General features: G+C 40.6%; 2 protein-coding genes across 3 annotated transcripts in view; one reads left to right on the top strand and one right to left on the bottom strand.

Moving 5' to 3' along the window:
• The window catches only part of GRTP1 (growth hormone regulated TBC protein 1), a 33,444-nt gene extending 23,792 nt beyond the window's left edge, over positions 1 to 9,652 (top strand). Inside the window, exons 6-8 of one of the 2 annotated variants that reach the window (XM_027884618.1) lie at positions 6,629 to 6,801; positions 6,920 to 7,105; positions 9,165 to 9,652. In XM_027884618.1, the coding sequence (XP_027740419.1) occupies positions 6,629 to 6,801; positions 6,920 to 7,105; positions 9,165 to 9,254 (449 nt within the window). In that variant the 3' untranslated portion in view covers positions 9,255 to 9,652. The remainder of the gene's footprint in view (positions 1 to 6,628; positions 6,802 to 6,919; positions 7,106 to 9,164) is intronic. The other variant, XM_027884619.1, reaches the window with a different exon arrangement.
• Positions 9,653 to 10,783: 1,131 nt separating this feature from the next.
• LAMP1 (lysosomal associated membrane protein 1) lies at positions 10,784 to 27,364 on the bottom strand. Its single transcript, XM_027884617.1, has 9 exons — positions 27,244 to 27,364; positions 17,885 to 18,000; positions 16,719 to 16,932; positions 16,453 to 16,614; positions 15,217 to 15,434; positions 13,769 to 13,891; positions 12,757 to 12,826; positions 12,419 to 12,589; positions 10,784 to 11,797 (listed from the first exon to the last, which is right to left on the bottom strand). The coding sequence occupies exons 1-9, from the start codon at positions 27,278 to 27,280 to the stop codon at positions 11,658 to 11,660; spliced, it is 1,251 nt and encodes a 416-aa protein (XP_027740418.1). The 5' UTR covers positions 27,281 to 27,364; the 3' UTR covers positions 10,784 to 11,657.
• Positions 27,365 to 27,370: the final 6 nt, after the last annotated feature.

Raw genomic sequence — 27,370 nt, forward strand, 5'->3', positions numbered from 1 at the left:
AGAATAATCTTGTCAGTGCAGTGAACTGATAATATTCTTCCTAATCCCATGGAGGAATTTAAAAAGCACAAAACCAGGAATCCTTATTCAGCCAAAGTCATCAGCCATTAAGACTGACTGTACAATTGTAAACTTATTTTTTTCTGATTTGTTTTCTCAACAGGCATGATAAGCAATTGTAGTTTTTAATGCTTGTTCATGAATTTCTTCTCTATTTGAGGAAATTGATGATAAGTCTGTCAATGTTTTGTGAATTAAAAGCCTTTGCTCTTGGGGCCATTGACAGCCCCGTAAGCAGTAGATTTCTCCAAAGCATGCAACTCTTTAGGCAGGCACAATTCAGGGAGTGCAATGACTGGAGTCCAGCCAGGCTGTTTGGAAACAACTGAGTGGGGAATACCCTGTGTCCCCTGGTGTCTGTCAGCTAAGTGATACTGTGAAAAAAACACTTTTTACAATTTCAGTGATAGTGGATACAAAAACGGGAGAGAGGGAAGAGAGGAGAGCTGGCCCAAGAGTATTTTGTTCAGACTTATATCTAAGGTATGAGAGAGAGTTTTGGTAGCTATAATTTTAAACTGAACTAATTTTTAATGATGCAAATGTTGCTACTGAGCAGCACATAACAGAGCTGGTATGTCAATAAACAGTTAACATAGACAGTTTCATTCTCTGTAACTAGAGTGTCTGAAAGTTTCCTTTGTGCATTTGAACCTGCCCCTAACTACAGCTTGTTTCTCTGAGAGGTTACATATGAAGTCTTTGTTTCTTTGTATTTCATCTCTGCCTTCTGTAGTGTTTGGAAGGATGTCATCTTTCCATCGTCTTCCTAATTAACGAGCATCCTTCTTCAATTCCCAAGTGGTAGGTAGCTACTACATCTGCTCAGAATCCCCTGTGCTGTGTGAAATGGAAGTGGGAAACCAAAGGGCCCTTTCTGCACCACAGGATCCATTTTCCAAGTTTGGGACCATAAGCAAAAGATGGATACAGGCAGATGGGATGGGATAATGTAGAAACCACCAACCACTGCCTTTTTGTGCTTGCTGAAAAGGTATTAGTAGTAAGTTATTCTCCAAAATATTTTTATGCTAAATGTTGTGTAATCTCAGTGTGGATGATACAGCTACTGCTGGTTCTCGTGTGAGTTCAGTACTACAGGACGGAAGTTCTGGGTCAACTTGGTTTGATGAAGGAAAAGATAAAATATGGGTTGAGCCTCTTTTGGGTTTGAATGTTTTTTTTTCAGTTCCATGGAGGATTTGGAACTTATGTTTTAAAAATAACATAGTTAAGAGTTTTTAGCTTGCCATTTAACCACATATCTGCAGGATATTGCTCTGGCCAGGACATCTGCAGGGGGTCACTCTGGCCTGCTACTGCAGAAGGAATTGGCAGTACTTTTGGGTTTCCTCCTTTTCCTGTTGTGACTTTCTGATTTCTTCCCCAGTGTAGGCTGTTCAGCTTTGTATGCCAGCTTCATGATGTAGATACTTAGAAGACATGATAAATGATATGTTTTCAAGTGAAGGATTACTAGAAAAGATTTTTTTTTATCCAACAAATGCACATGGTGGAATCTGCTTCTGTTTACACTTCAAATGTAGAAAATCTAGAACCGAGTGCTTTTCAAGAAGTTGGCCCATTCTATTCATGGAAACCTCTGATTTTTGCCTGTCAGCACTTAGGCCTGCTCTGTTTGTCTCTTCTGGATTCCAGTGAAGTCTGGTAGAAAATGGTAACGTGCATCTCCAGCAGAGAGACATTTTTGAATGTTGCATGTTGGTATAAAAAGAAACTATTTTTGCTGTTTGGAGAGAGAATGTTATCACCCTCCTCATCACACACACACAGCTCTCAAGGACATTATAAACACATTCTTGTGAATAAAACATTTTGCATGGCTTTTGATTGTGAGAAAAGTTAAATCAGCTAATTTTTAATTTTTCAGTTTGGTTTGGATCACCAAGACAAGTCACTCTATCTCAGGCTGGGCTGTGTAAGCTCTGGAACTAATAGTTAGAAATGCTGGGACATAAGCAGCAGAGCTGAGGTCTTGTTTTGGGTATTTCTGTAACACTTAAGGATTTAGTTCCAGTAGGAGTATGTATATTTAACCTGACATACGCACAACAGACTTGAAGGATTCTTTTTTTAACTTCTGCAGCTCTGACTTGTAGAGATAATTTAAGGCTATAAGAGTACTGCTTCTTAAACTTTTATTTTTGGAAGCTCTTAATCTATTTGTATCAGAGAACAAGGTCATACAGTCCCTAACAAGCTTTATCCTCATTTCCTACAAATCTTATTATTGCTCTGGAGCACAAGAAGACAGGGATGTCTTAGTCCTGGACTCCCTGGTAGGATTCAGAGAGGTGCTAATTACTGTGACAGGGAGACAGTGAAGTGTAGTTTAAGGAGTATTTCTTTGCTGAGCTAGAACAGGTTTCCAGGTCAGTGACTGGATGCCACAGTGCAGTGTTAGTAACAAAAGGCCCTTTGAACAAGGAAAAAAGTCCCTTCATCTCGTCACCTGTGTTGTACTGTAGCAATCGAGTACCTGGCAGCTGGTGAATCCATCTTTTCCTGTTAGCTGCCTGACTCCAAGAGGAAGAAGATGATGATGATCCCAGCAGAAGTGCTGCTGTTTGTGGTGAGGACTTTGATGAGGAAGGGTGAATTCCATGCAGGGTGCTGCCCACATTGCCCTCTGCTGCACTCTCAGGCACTCCTAAACTTAACAAGGCACACAAAGTCCGTAGGCAGGTGCTCAAAACAATGGCCTAGGCAAAGCAGGTGCATGTGGGTAAGCAACACAGAGGAAAGCTGAGAGGAAAGTATGGAAGGCCTAGGATCAGTCTACAGGAGCTTGAAAAAGCACACTTGCAAATTGAGAAACTTAGTTTTCATCTAGGCATTTTTCTGGAATTTAGTAATAAGTTAATCATACAGTAATAATTGATAATAAAGTATTTGTTGTCTTCCAGAAGATGATGTGATGAAAAGTAATGTATGTGTGATCACCTAAAAATTAACAGTATCACTTCCATTTGACAATTTGAAGAATAAAAGGAAGCAATCCAGCTATGTGTTTTTTTCAGGAGAATAAGATATTGTCAGAGGACTTTCCTATAAACCAACCTACATCAACAGATATACAACATAATTAGCCTACTTTTTAATTAGTAAGTGGCAGATTAGGAGCTGTTACTGACTCGGGTCAGTTCTGGGTCATCAACTGCTCATTATTTTGCCACATTGTTGAGAGGGAAAAATAATTAAGATGTAAATTAAATGTGGATCATGCAAATCTAGAAATGTCAAATAATTTGTAAGACTACATATGGAAGGAACATAAAATAATGTATTTTGATGGAAGGTAAAAATAATTGATGGCACTGTATCTTGTGAAAAACTGTTTTGTGGTGTGTGGGAAAGGTCGTCCCTTGTAGGTTTGTTTATAAACAAGGGTTTTTTGACTTCAGGGAGGGACTCTGGGCAGAGCAGGCAATTATAAAATATCAGAAAAATAGGGCACACAGTGAAGCATTTGCAGCAATGTTGCAGGATTTTTGCTGAGGGGACATTTCCAGAAGGCTTAGTGACTGGGAATCTCTAGCAAATAAGAAGGGAATAGAAGAGCCATGTAGGTGAAATGTTACCAAGCACTGAACCAAATGTTACCAACCACTGAACTTACTTTGGCACTGAACCAAGTCACAGAATCACTTTCCCTTAATGAAACCAGATGTGGACTGTGAAAGGTGTTCCTTGTAAATGATCTGTGGGTAAGTTCTGCACAAATATGGGGTCCTCCAGAAATATCTCAGAAGGATTTGGAAATGCTAAGAGCTAACTTTAGATACATACATTTTAGATACGTACATTTAGACACATACATTTATGCATAAAATGTATACATTTTAGTGTATATACAGTAAAGATAAAATTGTAATTGCATGTTAATTATGTGTAGTAATACCCAAAGAAACTACAATTAATATATAATAATTACATGTAAGAATGTCTTGGATATAGATTCTTTTAACCTGACTTCTGCTGCGAAGTGGCAGTTAATATCCTGGAGGAGCCCTGCTGCTCAGTTACTGGTATTTGCATAAATCATTAATCACTCCTCCCAGCGGCGCTGGGCTGAGCATTGCAGTGCTGTGCACCCGGGCACATGGGAGCCTCTCCTGCTCCACGAGGAACGGCAGGAGGCTGCCCCAGATAGATGAATAGTTCTTTTTCTTCCCTTCTGTCCAGCAGTACAATCTAACAGACTTGAATGCAATTTTAATTTACGCCAAAGCTTCCTGGCTGCTTCGGTTATTCATGCAGTGATGTATCCATGTTGCCTGTCTGTTAACTTTTTGCTTGCCAGTGCTCAGAAGGCTGGGTAGGTGTCTGGCTGTGTTCTTGAGATCCTGACATTTGCTTTGCTGTACAAATTAAAAATAGCAGCTGCTGTTGGTTTCACGTATCGGATGATTGCAGCAGAGCAGAGAGCGAGTGGGTTGCTGTCCTTCCTCCGGAGGACATTCAACAGCGGTAACTTGAAGAAGTTTTTTAAGTGCTCTCACATCTCAGGAGCACAGGAAAAAAAAAAAAAAAAAAAAAAAGTTTGTGGATGTATGAGAGGAGGAGGAGGGGTAGGAAAGGTAAAAAGGCTTGTTCTGTTATTTGTAATTTGTTACTTGAGATGTGATTAGTTTTTCACTTCGAATAAAGAAGCATTTTTAAAAAGGTCTGCTCAGCTGATGAATGCGTTGCAATTCACAAATGAGCATAACACTAACACAACATATGGAGAAAGAGGTTTTTGTGTTGGCTTTGAGGTAGTCACGTGACAGCTCCATTTGGATTTAATACACTTTTTCATGGGAATACTTGTGTTTTACCTCTCAGAGCTTTCCCTACAAGCAATTGAAAGGCAAACGGTTAAAAGGAATGTATGTAATGGCTGTGACTCTTAACTCTGTAGAGTAGTTTTACATATCAGTCTTCAGAGGGAGCAAAGAAAAGAATTTCAGACAGAGAAAGCTAGATACCTAAAGGTTGAATGCAATGCTCCATAGTGCCATTAAAAACTCCTGTAGATTTTCTGCAGTTTGGACAGGACAAATGAAGAGCAAATAGGTTGTGGGGTGCGAAAATGTGTCTATTCAGGAAAATCATTGACACAGACAAGAGTGGAGTATTAAACTGCTCTTTTGATTTCACTACAGAAATTAAAATGGTTACAACTGTACTGCATAATTTGGACATATTTTTAAACTTATTTGTGGAACTGGGAGGCTTTTTTAAAATTATTTCAGGCAAATGGACTTTGCTCTTTCTGATTCCTTCACCTTCATATAAACCATTGGCCTATGCCAATGTGTGTCTGGGAACCCTGGCAGAAACCAGTTAAGACAGAGAAACCTGAATCGCAGCTTTCTGGAATCAGTGAAGGAAAAAAGGCATAGAAAGGTGCTTTGTGTTACCAGTGACTTCTTCCTGTAAATAAGGTTAAAATAACATAGGTCTTGTCAGCAAAGCACTAGTGAACCATCAATGTTGCTTCTGAGGACTGGAACCTTCAAATTCAACTTAAATGTTTCTGTCAACATATAAACCCAAAATATTAATTTCTTAAACATCTGTGTAATTCTTTTCTCTTGATGGGGCATCTGAACTCTTATAAACTGAAACAATCTTCTTCTTCCTTTAAGAATACCCTGAACTACTTGTTTATAGAGCTGAGGTGCTTGGTATTCAGTCTGTACTTTAGTAATGAAAATGCTTATCCTGACAAACAGGCTGTGGAGTGACAGCCAGAGTGTGCTCTGTTGTTACTGTGAATTTTCTGGTCTAGTGCAGTGACCAGAGGCGTAGGAGATGTAGGTCTAATTTCAAACCCTGTCTTGCAGGTAAATTAAGCAGGAAGAGATGTCATCTGAGGGATTTGTCATTCACTTCCTTTCAGAATTATTCTACGAAAAGTAGGATTTTTGTGGCTTGGAGAAATGAGAGGAAAAACTCCTAAATTAATGGCTAGGTTACACTCTAGGAGAAGGAGTACCCAGCCTTCAATACCCCTGCACAGCTGACACATCTTGAACTTCGCATTTTCAGTTTGTGACTGGACCCAGTCTAAAGGCTATAGGTTGTTTTGGCTTGGTTTATTTGGTTGTTTTTGTTTTTTTTTTTTTTTTTTTTTTTTTTTTTTACCTGTCAGGGTAATGTGTGGACTGGGAGTTGTGCAGCCCACCCAACATGGGAAGGAGGTGGTGGTGGTTATACTGAACTGTTTAAATATTAGTAAAACTTTTGTAGTTTAAGCTAGCAGTTAAAAATTACCTAGATTATCCTTCCTTGGGAAAGAAGAGAGAATTGCCAAAATCATCAGAAAGAAGATACTTCAGTAGGCATGAATGAAGTGTTTGTGTGAAGGATCAGCCTTGGCTGAAAGAGCAGCACTGTATGACCACAGTGCAGAGATCTCTGTGGTTCGGTTTAATTTACTTCTTCTTAGGATTCATAGGCTCAACGTGCCTTTATACACTCAGCTGCACACAACATTCTCTTCAATTGCATGAAAATATCATGTCCACAGATTCCTGAATTTTGGTTTCTTCTCTCCAAGATTATTACAGTCCTGCAATGTTGGGCTTGAAAACGGATCAGGAAGTCCTTGGAGAACTTGTGAAAATGAAAGTTCCAGCTGTGGCAGAGCTGATGGAAAGACACGGAGTCATGTGGACCCTAGTGGTGTCACGCTGGTTTATATGCTTGTTCATTGACATTCTTCCAGTAGAGGTAATTGGCAACATAGACTTCTCTTACTACACACTCATAATTGTTTCATTTGTACTGCTGTAGTAATAATTACCTATTGGGAGTCAATCTATAATCTGAATTCTCTCCTTTCCTGCAGACTGTGCTCCGAATATGGGATTGTTTATTCTATGAAGGGTCAAAGATCATCTTTCGTGTGGCCTTAACACTGATTAAGCAACACCAAGCTTTTATTTTGGAAGCTACAAATTTCCCTGACATTTGTGAAAAATTTAAGCAGATCACCAAAGGAACATTTGTAACAGAGTGTCACAGTTTCATGCAGGTAAATTCTCTGCAGCTTTCAGTTATTCCAAATTAAACCCAAGACTGACTTAAAAATGTTTTTCATTCAGCAAGACAGTTAGGAGAAATGTAGCTGTTGAATTGCCAAAATGATGAAGAATGTTTTTACATAAGAAACTCAAACCTTTCTAAAAACTTTTCTTATTATGTAATTCCATATATACCAATCCATTTACATTATTTGTCATACTGGGGAAAAAATTCTTTTTGCCCTTTTTAGCAGTTAAGACAGAAAGTCTGATGATAAAATAACGATTTTAGTGCATTTTTTTCAGTGAACTATGGATTGTGTTCCTGTGCTTTTTTTCGAGAGTAATTGCAGAACAGACACAAAGTGCATTTTAAACTTGCATTGATAAATCCCTGTGGTGCCAGAATATAAAGCATTCTGTTCAGAACAAAACAGTAGCACCAAGTTATCAGACAAAAAGAACACAAAGTGTGTAAGTCTTACGACAATCTGCACAGTAAGAATTATTAATACAGTGCCTGCCAAATTGGTATAAAACGTTAGATTTGGAGCTTAACTCAGAAGATGGAGATGTAAAAGAGGTTAGCTGCAAAAAGTAACAGGAGCATATCTGTCATAAGTCACTTGGTCAACTCCACTATCACTGGCTAAGTGCACACAGAACTATATCCCAGAGGGTGACTTTCACCCCCCAAGAGTTCCACGCTCACGTTGGATCTCTGTGCATAGGCCTGTCGTAGTAGGATGTCATTTATAGTGTTTTGTTTCTGCTCATATAGAAGAAAAATAAGCTAAACTTACTGGTGTTTGTGAGTTTCTTAATTAAAGGAGCAAGAGAAAAACAAATCACAGGTACAGCTTGAATTTAGAAGGGAGATGTTTGAGGGGTTTTCCCATTCCATAAACACTTCAGAATAAGAGTTTTATTAAATGTTAACTGCCATGAGAACACCAATTCAGAGGCTGATTCTAACATTTATCCTTGAAAGGCTTCCCTTGCCCCCTTTAATTATGTTAAATTTCACACCAGCTGTTTTTAGAAAATCAACTACCTTTTTCTTGCAGTTATCCTGAATAAAACACTTTATTTTATCTGAGTTACTGTAGTAAGGGGGCTTTGAAGACAGTTAAATGATCAGTTTAGGTTAGGTTCTTCTGTAACTTTGAAACACGTACTTTTGTGTTTGGATTTGTTTGGTGTTTTTTTTCAGTAGTACAGATACAGGCAATGACAGCTGAGTATTTTATGCCTCCCTCCCCCTGAACAGAACCTTTGTTTTCAGTTTAATGCAATGCAGGCTCTTTCACCAGAAAGCTGTTTAGAACTGGTTCAATGACAATCATCTCATCTCCAGAGCTGTCATTTAACAACTCCAGGGAACTAAGGGACCCACACACCTTAACCACAGATTAAAGTGCGTAAAATTGTAGATTGATTCAGAGTTTTTTTCCCTTAGAAGTTTTAGGTGAAGAAGTGGAAACAAATGTATTGTTCTTGAGCAACAAGTCAAAGCAAAAAAGAAAAATTAATTGCAGATGTGTGATGGGATTTGAAATACATCAAGTTTCTACATCCACATACATTACTACCCTGGAAAGCCTGGGTAGAGGAGAGGAGCAGAGGTAGTATAACGAGGAATCAAAACTGATTTTTGCAGTAGGAACATACTAGTTTATGTATGTTCCAAAGCCTGAGCTACCTCTGTCAGCAGCACACTAACAGTACATTGGGGCTTTGTAGCAGTACCCAGGACAGCTTAATATGTTCTAAATATGCCTGCCTTCCACCACCACCACCATTGCCTTCTAAAACAATTTTAACTGGACACACTTCAGGTTTTGTATTGCTGCTTTGGTGTGACTTGCAACACTTGTTACAAGCTGCAGGTTTACCATGTCTTTACAGCAGAGCAGATGAAGATGTTACCCTGCTACAGGAAGGCCAAACAGCAGTAAGCAGAGTATGAACATCAAAGCAGGGATTTAATGCTTGAGAGAATTATGTGAGAATTCTAGCATGTTGTCCAAAGCCAGCATTTAATTAAGAATTTTCTCCTTTTACCCTCAGAAAATATTCACAGACCCTGGAAGCTTGTCCATGGCTACAGTCAACAAACTCCGAGAGACTTGCAGGGAGAAGTTGCTTTCTCAGGGATAACTCACCAGATATAACCAGGTGGTCAGATACTACAGCAATTGACACATTCCTCTATTTGCACTGACTAAAGCACACTTTAAGCTTTCCATGAGTTAACTGACACTTGACCAATTTTTCCTGCCTTTCAAGTAAGTGTGTTTTGTACTGTATGTCAGATTTGATAACTGGAAGTGGTGGTTCTGTTAGTGTTTGATGGTGGTGTGTTGTTTTAATTTTTTCAGGATTAAAGTCTTTTCAGAGTGTAGAATGTGATCAATGTCAGGACCCTCCTTTTAAAAAAGTCCCAGGGCATTTTGTAATATTAGAAGAAAACAGGTGTATGAAATTATGTATTACTGTATTAACTGTGACACCACTACTATTTGTACAAAATAAATTAATTTAATTTGTCAGAACCTTTTTCTTGGTGTAAAAAGAGTAAAATATTTGTTCTCATTCCTGGCACCGGCCCCTTTCCAGCCATACTGGTGCCAGGAAGCAGGGAACTGCTTTCTTGTCCCTACAGAGCCCTCTCGTGGCCAAATCATCTCTTTCCAAAAGGAGGAGAAGATGACGGGAGAGATCAACAATTTGTGGGTTTTTATGCTCCCTGCACTACTGTGGATACACCTCAGCTTTTACTTAATTCCTTGCCAAGAAGGGCTCCCCCCATCACCCTGCAGCCTTTCTTTCATTCCTCAGAAAAAAAAAGACAACTTTTTCAGAGGAAGTAGATGAGTGCTCTTCCAGACAAGCAAAGACTGCTCCTCAGAAGTATGATTGAGCTATCCTGTCCTTTATGGTACCAGACATCCACCTTTTTACTCAAGCACTGAATTATAAAGACATTAGTAGTGCCATAGTCCAAGTATGTCAGCAGGTATTGGAAATATTGTTCTCCACTGGCAAAATCAATAGTTTCCGGGTACCTTCAAGGCATCAAGAAGTTGGTCCAAAGTACATCAGCCTTACTGCCATGCATTCTCTCTGTGAGGAAGAGGGTCCTGTGCAATGTTTCCATGTGCCTCAGTTCCTGCCCTTTGGAGCTGGTACTGTGAACACCAGAGCCTGACTGCAGGAGGGAGTCAGGGAAGCTTTAAACACAGAGGTTCATTTCCAACACAACACACAGCCCTCAGCAGATGTGCTTCCTACTTTGTGGAAAGAGCCTACCTTCAAAATGAAGCATGAAATGGCCTTTACACAGTCCTTACACTGAGAACCTTACCAGCATTTTCAGGAAGCGATGCTGAGCAGGGTAGACCCGTAGGAGACTGACTCGTCTCAGCAAATGGCAATATAATAGAAGAGTTAACTTTTGCAGGTCTCAGGTTACTGAAACACAGCTTTACTTGCTTCCAAGCACAAAGGACTGTTCTGAAAATACACAGTTAAGGATCACCTTTGTGCCACAAAGAAAAAACTTATGCACTTTTTTAACATAACTCCACACTAAGGATTGTTTGAAGCTTCCCAAGAAGAGCCAAACCTTGACTTCAGCGCTTAACAAATGGTCAAATGTTTTAAGAATGATCAGCAACACTAAGAAGTACAGAAAAAAAAAAAAGTGTCTTTATTAGCATTGTTACAGGCAATGCATACATAAGAACTGATCCTTAAAGTGTACAACCCCCCAGCCAAGTTTAAAGCAAAAGAATCAGCAGATCGAGATCTATATTGTACACATGTGCAGTAACAGGATCTCTCTGAACCCTCCAACAGAATAGACTGAAATCACTTTACAAAAAAAAGGTAAATAAAAATAACACCCATTTTAAAAAAGTACCAGCTCATAACAAGCTGGCATAGCATCAAAAATATCAAACAGGGGAGTTGTCCAATCATAAAGAGTTCCTGTAAGGTTTGAGTATTGCGTCGTTCACACCCTGCATGTGCCAGGCATTGAGTTTAAAGCTTAGTAAAAAATACACACCTAAGAGACAAGGTGAAGTTCAGATTTTAAATTTCAATTTTGTCAGTTGTTACTAATTTTTTTAAATGCATCATCAGTATAATTAACATCATCGATGGCAACGGTGCAAAGAATGAACCTTTTCCCTTTGTTAAGAGTTCTGAAATTGAGTCAGTGTGAGTTAGCAACATCCCTCTCTGGAATCTTTAGCTGACATGATCTTATGTCAATTCCAAAAAAGCACCCTTAAAAACTTTTAGCTTGTTTCTAAGTGGGTAAATATTTAAACTAGTTAGCAAAATTAAACACCAGAATTTTCAGAAGTTATTTTTGTGCATAGTTAAATGCTGCAAGATGATTTCACATTTAATAAAGCAGACTTTAAAGGAGCAATTTGCAAGAAAAGATGTTACCTTACAATATCAATCTTAGCTCAGAGGAAATGTGGGGGGTTTTTTTTCCCCAGCCTCTTTCATCTGCTTTTCATCTACACTGGATTTTAGTGCAAATCATTAAATTGTTTGATATCCAGCATGGCTTCTCTTTCTGCCAATCAAGTAGGCAATCAAGACAATTAGAACAAGACCAGCAAGGGCTGCACCAACTATTATAGGGATCAGCATGTTATTTTCATCCTGTTGACATTCTTCCACTGAAGAGAGAGAAAAAGATCCATGTTAGGTACTAGTGCACCAACAGATGGCTACATCCAGAACTTCAGGATACTGCTCTCAGCACATAGAAAAAACTGACTTAAGTGAACTTCTAGCTTGCCAACAATGAAAAGGAAGCCAAGTTCACTAACTATGATCTTTCAGGATGCAGTCTTTCTAGTACTACCTGTATGCACAATATTGAGTTATACTAATTGTTTCCTCCTCAAAAGCTGTTGCTATAACATACAAGCTTAGCCATCCTAAATATCTGTGTCACTCCTCCCACAGCTGTTTTGCTTTAACCATAGTCACAAGGGACAGCTTTGCCCCTTTCATACAACTGTCTGCACACAGTTAGGAGGGAAAACTAGCACTCCTCCTTAACTTTCCTCTGGACCATCAGGAATAAGTCTGAGCTATTTCAAAGCTTTTTACATACTTCTCACACTACCCTCAACTTGGACATCCTAATCATCCCCCACATCATCTGTAGGGGCAGGCAGAGACTAAGCATAGCTCCCACAAGCTGATATTTGACTACAGAATATTATATTTATATCAAAGTGTACTTCACAAATCTTAGGTTTGGCAGGGGCTGCCCTATGTAAACATCTTACCTGGTCCAAATTTGTCTCCATCAATCTTGAAAACCTGAATCTGAACATTAAATACATTGATAAGGGCTTCATCTGTGACCTGCAGATTCTCCTCTGAATTGCACTTGTAGGAGTTCCCTACTGTAGCTCTCAGCCCACTCACATTGTTGTTCGATGCTTCAAAGTTTGGATCTGTGTGAGAGAAAGTCTTAATATATCAACCTGAAGAGCAGGAGCTGTAAGCTCATAGAGATAAAATTTGATACATTCATCCCCAATGTTTCTAACGTTATTTAACACAGGCTACCCTTAATATTTATAGAAGTAGTCACTGAAAGCAGATTCGTAAAAGTCCTTACTTTTTGCTTCAGGAGGCAGAGTCGTGCTTACATTCACACCTTGCAGGAAGAATTTTTCAGCACTTGCATTCTTCAAAAAACCAAAAAAACCCAACAAATCAGTATTTGTGATTTAAAGTAATGATACACAACATAAGCTGTTAATATTCAGGTTTGATTCTGCATGCATCTGGAGAAAGGTTTTCAAAGGGTAGTTCAGAACTGGGATTAGCATCCAAAGGAAGAGTTCATTAATTGTACTTTAGGAGAGAAAAGCTACAGAAGATATGCATCTTAGGAAAGATTACGCTGCGGGGGGGGAAGGGGAAGGCAGAGAAAGGGGGACTTGTCACCCCTCAAACTGTTGATTTGAATTCCACACTGCGGACATAGTTCCACCCATGCCTTAACCAGCCTACTGCAGTGATCTCGGTACCCCAGAGCTGTGAAGAGTTATTCAACACCAACACATCACATTTGATCAATCCCATCAGCATTAAAAGGAACATGAAGCTCTCTGACAAACACAGTGGATTCAGTCCTGCGTAGGACTGAAGGACTCAAGGATACGCAGATCAAATACAGCGCCGGGGCAGAGCTGTGGGAAACAGGATTCCCAACCATCATAGGAGACCAGAAGCACATAGCCTTTCAGCTGTACACAGAATGTTGATGAGGACTTAAATCCAGTTCCAGACTTGTACAATTAGATGAGATATCTACTTGTCACAGGCTGTTTCCAGTTTGGGCAAGAAACCTTAGCAGGCAGTACAATCTTAAAAAGAAGTTCCCATTCCAAACAAAATACTTTTCTGTGTATGCATATGTATATGTGCATACATACATGAACATATTCTTTTCTCACAAAACTTACCAAGTAAAAAACCCACTAAATTTTAGTATTACAACCAAAGGAATTAGTTATTCCCTTTCCTGTAGTTGCATCTTTTTTCCTCTTGTACTTTCCCCAGTTAGTTTTCCCACATAAAAAGTCCTGCAGACCCTGTTACATTCTTTATGCAGAAATTCTTACCAGCGCAAACTGGAAGATAATCCTTGTTTTCTCAAAAGTCAAATTCAACAAGGCAGATGTACTGTCGCATCTCCCAGAAACACTTGTATTACGTGGTACGAAATTCAGCAGATCCAGACCCATCTGTGAGAGAAGAGGATCAGTTATGACATTTGAAGAGACTAACACGTCACCTTGCACTCAGTCAATGTGTAGCTGGCTCGTATCACGTGCTCAGTGTTGTGCTCGCCTGTACACTACAGACACCCGTGTGGGTTCCAGGCTGGTGAGAGCTGCACCCCGTTACCAGGCTGACACAGAGAACCAAGGGCAACTCTGCATGTCTAACAAAGCCTTCTGCAGCTCTGACTGGCTGCAGCCAGTAACCTGCTGCTTTCTCCACAGTAAACTGCTTGAGTCATAAGGAAAAACCCCCTCACTACACAGGGGTCAAGACACTATAAAATACTGCTTTGACCTAATATAGAAGCAATTAAGGGAGCCACCTCTAAGCACAATCATCTTGCATGTCACTTCAGTTCAAAATGCTCTAGCTTCGTCCACGGTACATGATTTTACACTGTCTTGCATCTGCAAAGGGCTGTGGGTTAAGCATACTTTTAAACAATCACACAGAGAGCTTTCAGTATCCTTGGATCCTCGTGTGACTTTGGAAAACCTATTTGCCACCTCCTCAATGGTCACTACACTAGAAATCAGCTGTTCCAGCAGAGCCAGAATGCCATGCTCAGGGAATTTCACACAATTAAAGTGACTAAAACACAGCTGCCATCATAACCAGCCACTGTACTGCCACACACCAGCTATCAGTGTTCTTGATTTTACCTCTCAGTCATCAACGTCATAAATAAATGTAACTTTTCTTTGCACCACCATTGTTTCCTATTGAGGGTCTTCAGCAGTCCCTTTGGGACTCTGCGTTTGTCCATAGGGCTGGCAAGCTGGGCTCTGCATCAACAGCGGAGGGAAAGAATCGGTGCCAGGGCTGGACCTTACATAACCCATGTGTTTTTAAATATTTTCTTTTGCTATTAAAATCAGCTGTTAAGTAGCTTTTAAGCATTAAAGTCAAACCTAAACCTCTTCAGTCCTGGCTGGAAGGTAACTAAGTCACAAGCCTGTCCAGTTTTACAGTATTAATTTTCCTTCTAATGGTCATTCACTGTTTTCATGCAGGTGCCTCTGCCCACATACACTTCTGGATTCAATAGACAAGTTTAATACTGCTCTTAGTGAATGAAAAAAATCCTTAACAACCACTTTTAGTAGAACTGTTTGAAATGTCACTAGTCTAGACCAAGTTAAAGCAATTCAAATAGAGGATAATGGTGGATGAACACCACAAAGACCTAGGCTTTTTAAAGAAAAGGTTAGCTTATAATAATTTACCAAGTCTTCCCCAAAGAAGGAATCTGAAGGCTTTCAAGAAACAAAAAACCAAAATGTACCTTTTCATCTTTTTTCGGATAGGTGATATTAAGCTGTAAGCCCATGTAGGCAAGTACACAGGTTCCATTTGGACCAGTCACATTGTATTTCCCAACTGTAGGGTTTGAGGGAGATGATGTTGGTGCTGGGCTAGTTGCTGGAACCTGGCTAGTAGTCTGTTTAGGAGTTGTGGGCACCATAGTAGTAGTAGAGACCATATCTTCAGCACATTCCGTCTCTGTAGAGAAAGGAAAACAGATATTATTACACAAAATGAAACTGTGGGATGATCTACCTTTTTTATCCTCAAGGGAAAGGAAGACAATTCCAAGTAGCTTTTCCTAACAGAAGACAATAAAAGCTCAGAAACACAACGGTAAAGCATTACCTAAAGACCTGCTGCAAAGTTTGAGAGACTTTTAAAGCCTGGCATGTGAAAATGACACCTCTGCTGTTAATTTACTGAAGTTCATGTCCTTTCACTCACATCCATCATTTCACATTGCCATCAAATCTGGGTAAATTAGACAGTTCTATGCTGGCAGACCCAGTGTTCCTGCTGTGTGCTGACAGCAAGGCTGGCATGCCTACCCCTCACACACTTTAGGCACTTGTGTGCTAAAAGCAAAGAACAACGCTCCTGCACACTGTTAAAAGTAGTCTCCCAGGAGATGTGCTCTTCTTCCTCTCCCTCTGTTTGTGAGGACCCTGTACCATTATTTTGGCAATATCCACAGTAACCTTAAAATAGTACTCTGGCTCTTCTGTCCTTAACAAGGGGATTCTAGGACACTGCTGCTATATCCTTTCACATCCATCCTCCCTTTACTCCTACATGAGGATCCACCCTCCATGAGGGTAAGAAGACTGAAGAGCACACAGTAACTACTTCAAATTACTTTGGTAGAGGCATAATGCTTGGAAGTTATCAGATACTTCTTAAACTAAGATTCTGGCCATGTGCCCAGTCAACCTACTGCAGCATGTGTTTACACCCATACTCATCGACAGCAGGAATGTTCCCCAGTACATGCACAATACCCATGGGAACACAGTGCACTATCTTCTAGTCGTGGATTCTGACGTTCCTACTGAGAAAACCTGAGGCAGGTCCATTCATTTCAAAAGATGCTGCTATCAGAGCTTCAGATTCAGTTTGTACCCACCTAAATATGATTAGTCAGAACGTAAAAAGAAATCATCTATTACTGGAAATATTAGCTCATCAAGTACATTTGCTGCTACAAGATACCTACTGTTCACACTGAAAGTGCTGTTTGTGAGATAGGCTTCCAAAGTGACATTGCTAAAAGTAACGTTCACACTCTTCATATTGACCTGCTTGGAGCTGATGCATCTGTATCTTGTGCCCATATTTGCCTGAATGATACTTTTATGTGATACAGTCTTCACTTCTCCTGTAGAAAGATTACATTGCATTAGTATGTAAGAGTATTTAAGAAACAAGCCAGTATTACATCTGGAAGGGTTATACTATAACAACAGAAAGTTTTCATTTTACCTGTAGTTGAATTAGGGAACAAAGCTGCATCTGATAGATTGTACCGGAAAACTAACTCTTCAACTTGGTACTTATCTGCAGACTCTGAGAAATTCAGGCTTAACAAATGTCCTGCTCCAAAATCCAATACCAAAACTGGATGAGATGCATTATCTTTACCACATGAGCTCTGTGAATCTACTGTTGCATTTTGAGGAAGAAAGAAGTGTGCAAGCTGTGGGGGAGAAAATAAAACACGTAAGCTTTTCCCAACTGCTTTTTAAATATCCTATGAAACTGTTACAAACATACAGAAGACACTAATACATGCTATAAGATGTCTACCTAGTGTACAGCAAGTAGCTTTAAGAATGTTGTTCTCTGAACCTTGAGGACAACAGAGTACATACTCATAGCACCTCTTAAGGCTTTTTTCCTCCTAAGACAGCAATATGAATTTGCAGGTACTTCTACTAGATGAATAAAATCTGGCAAACTCCATACATATGAAAAATGGGAGACTTCAAGTTTTGCTTCTTGTAGTACAACTGAGCAAGAACAAAAGCAAATGGTACACCCTACATGGTCTGGATATAATACTTTGAGTTTATTACACATTGTGAAGTAATGTGGTATCTGAAGACCAATACAATGTTTACTGGGAAGTTTTGAGCTGTTTACAGTACGAATCAGACAAAAGGATGTCTCCTCTGAGTGCTGTATATATACACATATACCATTATCAGCAGGATTTCAGATCAGCACCACTGAAAAAGTGGATTATGCAATATATTGTAAGCACTGCACTAGTCTGTAGCTACACTGAAATTCAGACATTTGCCAAGTGACAAAGTTCACCAAAAGACAACAGGTAGTATTTTTGCCTATACAGTTCCAGTGAAAGCCATTTTAGTTATCAATACGACTCGTTTGGAATTTCAGTCACAAAAGTAATTTCACACATGTATGGTCTGTGATGGTTTTGGGTGGTTTTAACTCTGTTGTTTAATTAGAAGAAGCATCAGTAATAAAGAAAAGCTGATGCAACATGACTGGGAGGGCAAAAATCTTTGCTGAAGCAGTTTTTCATGCATAAATGCTTACTGAAAGTTTAAATACTGTGAATGTGCAGAAATACCCACACATTTTATATACACTAGAGACAAGAAGTAAAATAGCCCCCTTACCTCTTTTTGCCCATTGTTTTTGTACTCCACTGAGAAGGCTACTGTCAAATCAGCGATTATGCAGATCCTACCACTTGAATCTTTCACTTCAAATGAAGAGGAAACCTGTAAAAAGCCTGTTAAGAATGACAAGTAGTTAACTTGGTATCACATACATTTTTATTTTTGACCCCAAGGAGACAAATATGTACAGCTGTAAATTTGGGAGTACAACCTCAACATCAGCTGAATTTGGAAACTTGGGTATTAGCAGTCTCTATATTAGCTTCAACATCACTCACACGCAGAGGACAAACTGAACCAACTCATCTATAAAGACAAAGCCACCCAAACTGCTGGCATGCTGGGTCCTCAGAGGGTAAGAAAAACATGCAACAAACACCAGTCGTACCGTTCCAGGCAGCTGCTCAGAGTTCACCCTACACAGCGACTATTTTACAATCTTCAGGCAGACCTGACTTAGTGTATTTGATCCTGCATGCCTACAATGCTCAGCCTTCCCCTCACAGCACACCATGCACCCTTCACTCCTGCTGTACCAGGACACTCAGCTGTACACGCACTGAATGCAGCATTTAGAAAGCTTGGACTGACTGCAGATGTTTTGAAGGCACTGCCAGAAATAGCATGATAGAGCATGCTACCCTTGCCAGGAGAACTTCTTTTTACTGTCATCACGCTCTCTGCACTCGAGAGGAAGAAGGGGCCAAGACCTTGACACAGACTGAGGTTATATCTTCCTGACTGGTTTTAGCTAAACTCAGACTGAGCTGCTGGGAAAAGCAGAGAAAAGCCTTCCCCCACTTGCTTCCCTGCTGCCCCAACACTCAGAGCACACTGAGTACAACTGACCACACTAGTACTGACTTGACAGGGTAAGAACACGCAGCAAGAGGAGCACAGGGTCATCCTTTCTGACTGCAACATGGACCTGGACCACTGCCCACTGCCAAAAGAGCTTCACCTATGGGATGTGTTGTGGAGGCTGGATCCAGTTGGAAAGCTGGTTATCTGTACTTGATTTGTGGCAAAGGATAACTGACAGCGCTCCTGTACCTGAAATCATACCATGGTGTTTCCAGGTCTTCAGAGTAGAGCCTTTTATTTTTCTAATTCTCAATTTGTCACCACAACTCCCAGCCCCCCAAAGTGAACTTCACTGCAAAAAGCGTGCACCATTTGCATGGTAGTTCTTTATTATCTGCATTTGCAACAACTTCAGTCTCGCAGAAAACCTGATAAAAAAAGAGCCGGAAGACATAAACCACTTTTGCAAGCAAATAAGGTTTAATGAGTCAAACATCCATTCAACAAGCTAATCCATTTAACTGTTGATAATAGCAAAAAGATCCAGATGAGGGATTATCCATTAGCCAGCTTCCCTCCCCAAGAAATTGAAAAAAAAAAATGTAAAATCCTAATTTTAAAACTTTTCATTGCAAAAATATAGTGTGTACAATTGTGTTAAGACGATTACTAGGAAAAACTGGACTTTTGTCAGTTGGGCTTTGGTGGAAGGCACATCAGTTGCAGGAAAACATTGGAAACTATTTCTCTGGCACCCAGCAAGCATTTTCCCTTGCTGCCTTCCCCTTAGCAACAACATATCCTCCCCCAGCACCAAAGAGGACAAAACTTGAGCTGGAATTCATACACTTTACCCAGTTGTTTGAAAAGTCTAGACCTGAAGTCAGAGATAGATAGAAGAAAAAAATGCTTACAAATAAGTGTACAAAACTTATTTCAGAGAAAAACTGTCCTACCTTTGCCTTTATGTCCAGCTTAAAATGTTCATGAAGGAATACGTATTAATTATTTATTGCAATTCATAGCAGTACTAGAAAGTGTTGTTCTTCCACATGGAAGTTTCAATTTGCAAAGTTTCCTTCAATTTGAATTTACATCTGGAACTTGTTTACATTTTAAGCAAGCACTTGCTTTCTCAGAAACAAGATGCTTACACCTTCTTGAAGATTCCTAGCATAGCGCAGAAAACAGCACAGAGGTAGGGAATAAGAGTCCATTGCTCCTTGAACTAACACTATCACTGGAAAATGTGCTAAAATGAAAACCTTCAGTGGGCATGCCAACTCCCTTGTTTGATAGCTATTAAAAATCTTGACAATTTTAAAGTTAAAATTAATCAAGTAACAGTCAGTAAAAGAATGAAAGATAAAAGTTTTTAAATTAAATGCAGAGGAAAGAAAAGAACTAAAAAACAATTAAGAAAAATGTTGCTGACCTAAAGAAAAATGTGACAGACCTGCCCATTACAGATGACTCAGAGAACAACAAAAGACAATGCAGAGGTACCAGAAAGCAATAAATTGAGGACAAGCTCTGGGAATGAAGAGCTGACAAATTACCCTCAGCAAGTTCAAGTAACAAATAACAGGCGTGAACAAACAGTAAAAAACACCACCTGCATAACTACTAGATTTTTGCAAGATTAAGTGTACACCATTATATGAATCCTGATTTCATTAGTGTGGAACAAATGCTTTAAAACCCCACTCCTTCTTAAGAAATGTTCAGCAACGGATGGATTTGCAGTGTCAGTGATGAGCCAGACACATCCAGCACGAGACACTGAGCTGTCCTCCAAGTGGCAAGAGAGCTGTTCTACTGCAAGGGAAGCAACACGCACCAGGATGGTGATCAGAGAGCACTGTGCTGCAGCATCATCTGCTCCCAAAGTCTTGGAGGAACACAAATGAAACCAAGTGAAACATAAGGGACATAAAGAAAAGTTTTTAAAAAAACACTGAAGAACAAATTAAGACACCGAAGCGAGAAAGGTCCCATCTAATCTTTGCTCCAGCCAATTTAAGGCAGAGGAACAGCTCACTGGGTCTTGCAGGAAAGCAGCTGTTGAGTTTTGTGAAGGCAGTTTCAGTGTTGACTAGTGATTAAGGCATGAATCATCACCAGCCCACAAACAGTAAGAGCCTACAGTCAAAATGTCAAGAATACAGAAAAGCAAACCTATGTTGAATCAATCTATCCCAGGAATATTTCTAATTACTTACATAACATATTGCTCAATTCTATCTGGGCTTATCTACAAGTTGAGAATACTGTTAGTACACCTGATAACAATATCATTCTTTGCTATTTAACACAAAACCAAATACAACTTCCAGATGCTTAAGTTCAGACTTTAAAAGCTCCTCTTAATAAACTGCAGCATCCTATCTGACAACTATTCGTGGCAGAGCACGTGCAGTACTGAAGAGCTCCTTGACTTTTCAATAGCAAAAAGTAATTTTTGTAGGGTTCGTTATTCACTTGGCTGAAAACACTACATTAGAAATACCTAGTACAGGAATCATCAAAAATGTAGCAACATAAAAGATGTTTCATTAAGCTTAGATGCTTCCTTTGTATTCCACTGGATCCCAAGAAAAGGCTGCTTGTATATTTATTCTAGCTGCACACTTTCAACTGAAAATCATAAGACCATCTCCATTTATACTTCATTTCTGCAATTACAGTCTCATGCAAGAAAATACTGAAGATAAAACTACTAAAACAGCTACACATGTCACGAATTAAATCCAGCATCCTTCCTTATCTAACATATCCAACTCAAAAGTTTATTTATTTAACCTCAGACTGTTAATAAGTCAAACAAAACAAATACTTCCTTGATTGTATAACAATTTATCTTAAAGAAATCTACTTCATAAAGTTGTTTGTTTTAAACTGAAAACTACAAAGCTAACAAAACAATCTAGCACATCTCAACAATCTAAATATAAGCCCTTTTGAATATGGCTCTTAAGAATTGCTGGATTCCTCATCTCTTGACCAAACAAAGATGTTTTCAGGTTTCAACCTTCTTATAACTGAAATCCTGATAGTCAAGCACAGCTACCCTTAGGTTACTCTCCCATATAATGGAAACCTACTAAGGGAGAGAGATATCCTGTGCTTTAAAAAATATTAATGGCAATTGTTTACATTGTCTGCTTGCAAAGAGGACCTCAGTTACTATAGTTAATGATTTACTTTGTGTCCAGTTTTTATTAGAAACATGGAACACTGACAATAAGGATCCAAAACACAAAAGCTTCTTCTGTATAATCAGGAGTTTATTGCCATAGTCATGTTCTCTGCGTAAGAAAACCTCTTTAGCATTTTTCTTTCTCCCTGTTGGAATAAAGGACAGCAAGCCATCCGCAACCTGGGCACATTTTCCACACCATCAGTAGTTTAAGCCATGCAGATACCCAGCAGATGGGACTGTTTGCAGTTACATCGACTGCCCACAGCAGTAGGAACGTAAACCAGGGCTGCAGCACTGCCCGTGTACCCCTCCCCAGAAACACTGTGATGGAGGTGCAGGAGCACCACACCCACAGCCTGTCATACAAAGACACCCTGTAATTGCTGTGCAGCAGCACCGCAGGTAAGGGGTGATTGCTGACGGATGCCAGCCCTGCACAACCTGCTCTATCAGTGCTCTACAGCACCGATGTGTCGCCCTGCACCTTTGCCCAGGTGTTCTGATGGCACACACAGCTATGCTGCTATCTGTGGGGCATTAATCCAAGGAGGTAAGAAATGCTGGTTCTTATCTAAAGAAGGTTTATTTTCTATCGTACGTGTGAACCAAAGAAGCCGGTAATTTACTCATTCTGATGGTTTGGAATGATCCTGTCATCTCAGTGCCATTTTGTGAACAAAGTGGTAACCTTAGTCACCACTTTAGACTCCTAAATCTGTGCCGAGAAGAGAATGGAAAAATCCCTGAGGAGTTATGCTCTCCTCGAATGACCTATCTTCTAATGTAAGCACCATTCCCAGAGGGACAACTAGTCCAAGTCCTTTATCAGAAGACTGACTTGAGATCCCTTCCTTAGGATTCAGAACCTTGGGATAGTACAGAAGGAAAAAAAATTAAAAAATAATATATTTTGGAAAGATCACACTATTTCCTAACCCTAATATTTCAGGAACAACTGAAAGCAGGAAAATCCCTTTACAGACCTGATGTATGAAACACTTTGAGAGAGACAAGATGGTCTCATAAAAGGGGTTATATTTTACCTGTCCACGTCTGAGAGACACAGACGACTGAATGCTGGCTATCTGGACAAGGTTGGACTCACTTCAACTGCTGCTGGACACAGCTGAACACACAAAGATGGGGAAAGGGGGAACAGGGTTTAATTCAAGGATGGATAAGAGTACTTAAGGGGAGAAGAGAACCCACTGCACTCATACAGGTGCAGTGCCTGACTATATCAAGGTCCTAATTCAGCCCCACAATATATATCCTTGCCAACTAACAAATCCATGCAGCCTCAGACTATGGTTTTGATATTGTTGACTTCCATTAAGGCAGTAAACATTTTGTTTCTCAACTCAAGCTGGCAGATGAATAACCTGTGTCTTTATAAACAAATTTACAAAAGTACAAAGGCATTACAAAGGAAAGGCTATCCAGCAGCTGTACACTTGCAATTTGACCTGAGAATTGCACAACTGCATCAAGTTTAGTCACATGAAGCTTCTCTATGGCTTCCTATTTAGAGTAAGGAAGTCTTTAAGATAGCTCTACAGCAAATGATTACATGAGTGCATTGGTAGGTCTAAACTCCCTTGGCCAGACCCTTTTCCGCATTCACACAAGTCCATTCTGCACTTGCTCTGGCTAGAGCTGCTGTACCACACCACAGGACTAACACACATTCTGAAAGGCAGCTGGCAGCTGCAAACAATGTTTTGGAAAAAGGAGCACTGTGTGACAACTTAAAGAGAAAGTCTCCCCAGAGGAGAAGATATAGGAAAAAACCATAATAAACTAACTGCCAGAGTAAAACTACTCTCCCAGTCCTCCAAAGAAATAGATCTAACTCTGCCAAGGAAAGACATACTGGTGTTCCCATATTGTACAGAGTGAATTTGGCCTTGTTAAGAAATCAGAAACCACTGAAGTTTAATAAGAAAACAAAATATACTGTGAACTATTGTGCTCCCGCCTGAACACTGGAGAAGGCACAAGCCAGAGAAGTGTGCACTGCACAGCTAAACCACATTTGAAATTCTGTACTCTAAAGCCAGGGTGCTCCTAAAACTCTCACATTTGGAATTACAGTAGAAATAGTACTGACAATCCCTGTTGCTGTCAAGTGATAGAGAAGATTAGGAAACTGTTACCCTGAGACTGAAAGGGACACCAGTCTGTCTTAAAATCATATGCACAAAACCCATGAAACTCTGATTTACCAAACCATAAGGTATATTTTAAATATATAATATAGAATTAAGATAATGCAAGGGAGTGCTCAAATAGATGGTGTAACTACCAGCACTCACATAACCAAGAGAATCTCCTGCCAAGCTAAAGAGAATAAATACCAAGAAATCCAAGATTTCTCAAGGAATTTCCAAATAATCATGTCTGACTTGAGAGCAAAGACAAACTTGCAGTTAAACTGCAACGAGCAAAGGTGAGGTGTGCCTCCTTCATGCTGGAAATAAGTTATTATCTTTAAGACCTAGGAAGGCTTATCAGAGATAACAGCAGTTAATGTCTCAATAGAACATTAATTTTTTGAGTCAGATTCCTCTGTACCTAGTGGTATATCTTCAGTTCATGGTCTGCTACTGATTAGAAAACATCCTAATCACTACAGAACAATCTAGAAGTAGGTTATGTCAAAACTGAAACTCCTCAGTGACCCTGAACAGAAACCTAGGGAACATATCCCCAAGGTGTCGTGTCAGGGAGCCTGCAGAGTTCTCACACAGCAAGTTATAAGTTACTTCACTGGTGAGAAAAGCTGCTGAAGTCAAAGGTAAGTAACATGTCACATGATGACTGGCACACAAATTCAGATCCTTAGAGACTATGTCAACACACTTCAAGTAGCTCTCAAGTAAACACTATGTTAAGGGCAGCATTTGGAAAAAACAACCTTTCAAAAGTTGCTCAACATAAAAGCAGTTACATTTTGTGAAAATTGAGTTTTACTCGATCTCAGTTCCATACAGATACTGATGCCAAAATCGAGAAGAACAATTCAGCACCAAATTACTCACAGGCTGGAATTCATTATCAAGTTCCTCTTAACTATCCCTACATTGGTAGGAAGGTCTGAAATTCCCCTTTGGACTAGAGTTGTGCAACAGAAACTCGTGGATTATGTCTCAGTAACTCTGAAATGGCATCACACTACTTTGACAACCTAATTTTTCCTTCCTCAAATCTCAAGCACTTTGTTATTTACTCGCTAACACTGAATCCATGTTTGACTCTAACCTTGGATTTTTAGAAATGTTTTCTCTGATATGTCTGTGCTTCAGTAAGGAAAAAAAATCTGTGGGTGCTCTAGAACTTGGGAAAACACGAGCAGCTCTGCTGGGTTTGGCACACAACCCAACTGACTCATCATGCTCAACTATAGACAAGCACCATCTTACTTCGTATTTCAAAGAGTAGCAGGTAAGTTTGAGGGGCAATTCTTTTCCCTTCCCTGCATTTACCACTATACTACCTAAATCTTTTTTTTTAAATTCCATATGCATGCTTGATATTATGAGGAAATTAATCACAAAATACTTAATGCTGACATGTGAAATATTCAGCTTGCTGCTCAATGTGAATGGAAAACTGAAAGAGTAAATGAGGTGAGGTGAACTATTCAGGAGGAAAAAATTTCTTTTGTCCCAAAGTCAAGGCATCACCAAACAAGCTTTCACATCTGACTCACTCATACTAGTCCTTCAGCCTCCTGTGACCATTACCTTACCCTAATCAGTGTTCACTCAGATGCAAATGATGCTGCAAAAAAAGGCTGCAAATGAGCTAAAAATATCTGAAGACTTCGGCTCATATATTTTCATTACCTTGTATTCTTCTCCCCTCACCTACAGCCCAAGCCCCACAGTCTGGCAGAAGATGGTGGAGGCTTGCTGTATTCCAAGACGGGGGTCTCTATTTGCACCACAAAATTTTCCCCCAATACTGCAGGATAAAGTTATGCAGAAAAACCACCCAGCTACTAAGCTACTAGACACTGGTACAAAGTCCCAAGCATCAGTAAAAACTCTGGGGTAAAATAAATCAGTCTGTTGCCTCAGATGCAGGAAACCACCACATTTTACATCCCAAAAAGTGACAAACACAAGGCACTGAATGGTGTTTGTAGCTGGTGATTAATCAGGGGAAGGCCACTACAGCCGCAGAAAATATTAACTGTGGTACCACTTAAAAACCATGCAGGCTGACTAGAAGGCAAACAAAAGCAATTCTTCTTTTAAGCTGTAGCTATATTAAACAAACCACACAAACATGTTCCACTATAACACCAGTTCAACAACACTTCGGTTGCCAGCCCTAAAAAGCAAGTCAAGGAGCACTGTAAGTCACTGTGCTCGCTAGACTGGCTCGCAAGGGCTGGATATTTGAACTGCTCAGTGCCCTTTGCAAGTGGCATCTTCTGGGCTCACTGAAACTTAAGTACTGTCAACAGTGATAAAGATATTTACTACCAAAGAGACACCAGCAGAGTCTCAAAGACTGTCGTATCTCAAAAACAACAGCAGATAACCATTCTCAACTGCTGCTTTACTTGGGAAATATTTTTGCCAGCTGCTGAAGAAGTTTCCTTTGCTGCCAAAACCACATCTCAGAAACCTGATAGCGTTGTGTGATGTGGCTTTCACGACAAGAAACCAAGAGCAAGGTAGTTATCAGTAAACAAGCAAGACACACTTCCTCCTAGAACAGCCTAGCTTCATTAACAAACCTTCTCATCAAGGCACTGAAATCTCTCCACCCCAGACATGCTTCAAATTTTACTAAAGATAAACGGACAGGATGGACACCATTAAGAAAGCGAGCATTACATGCCCTATAGAAAAGTGCCACTTCCCAGGAATGACACCAATAGCTCCCGCGTCCCCACGCCTCGTGAGAGCTGAAGGCGTGTTTCCAGGTTCTTCCCGGAGCGCTGTCCCCAGATCCAACGCAGGTGCTCAGACCAGCGTTGCCGAGCACTGCGCGGTTCAGCACAGCCAAGCACAGTCGCCGCCTCCTCCTCCCGCTCCGTGTTCACCGTTCCCCGTTCCTCGGGCGCTCCCACGGGCCCGGCGGGGGCGGGATGACCCCCCAGCAGGGCGCTGGGCCGGTGACCCCCCGGCGGCCCAGGACCCCCCGGGTCCGCCCCCGCCCGGGAATGCCCGCAGCAGGCGGGAGCGAAGCATCTCCAGCCACAGCCGCGTCTGGGGTGCCGCGTCCAGGGCCGCCGCCCCGGGGCCGCCCCAGGCCGCGACGCCCAGGCCCGGGAGCCCGCGGAGCCCCCCCGCCCGCCCCCTGCACAGGCCGCCAGCCCTCCCTCCCCTCTTACCGAGCAGGGCGGCCGCCGCCAGCAGCCCCCGCGCCATGTCGGTGCCAGGAGCGGCGGGAGAGGGGCCGGGAGGGGGGCCGGGCCGCGGGCGGACACGGGCAGGGGGCGGCGGCGGCTCCGCTCTCGG

Source organism: Empidonax traillii, unplaced genomic scaffold (genome assembly GCF_003031625.1).
Source record: "Empidonax traillii isolate 1590-97213 ecotype Southwest subspecies unplaced genomic scaffold, ASM303162v1 scaffold151:size923898, whole genome shotgun sequence".
NCBI classification, from domain to species: Eukaryota; Metazoa; Chordata; class Aves; order Passeriformes; family Tyrannidae; genus Empidonax; species Empidonax traillii.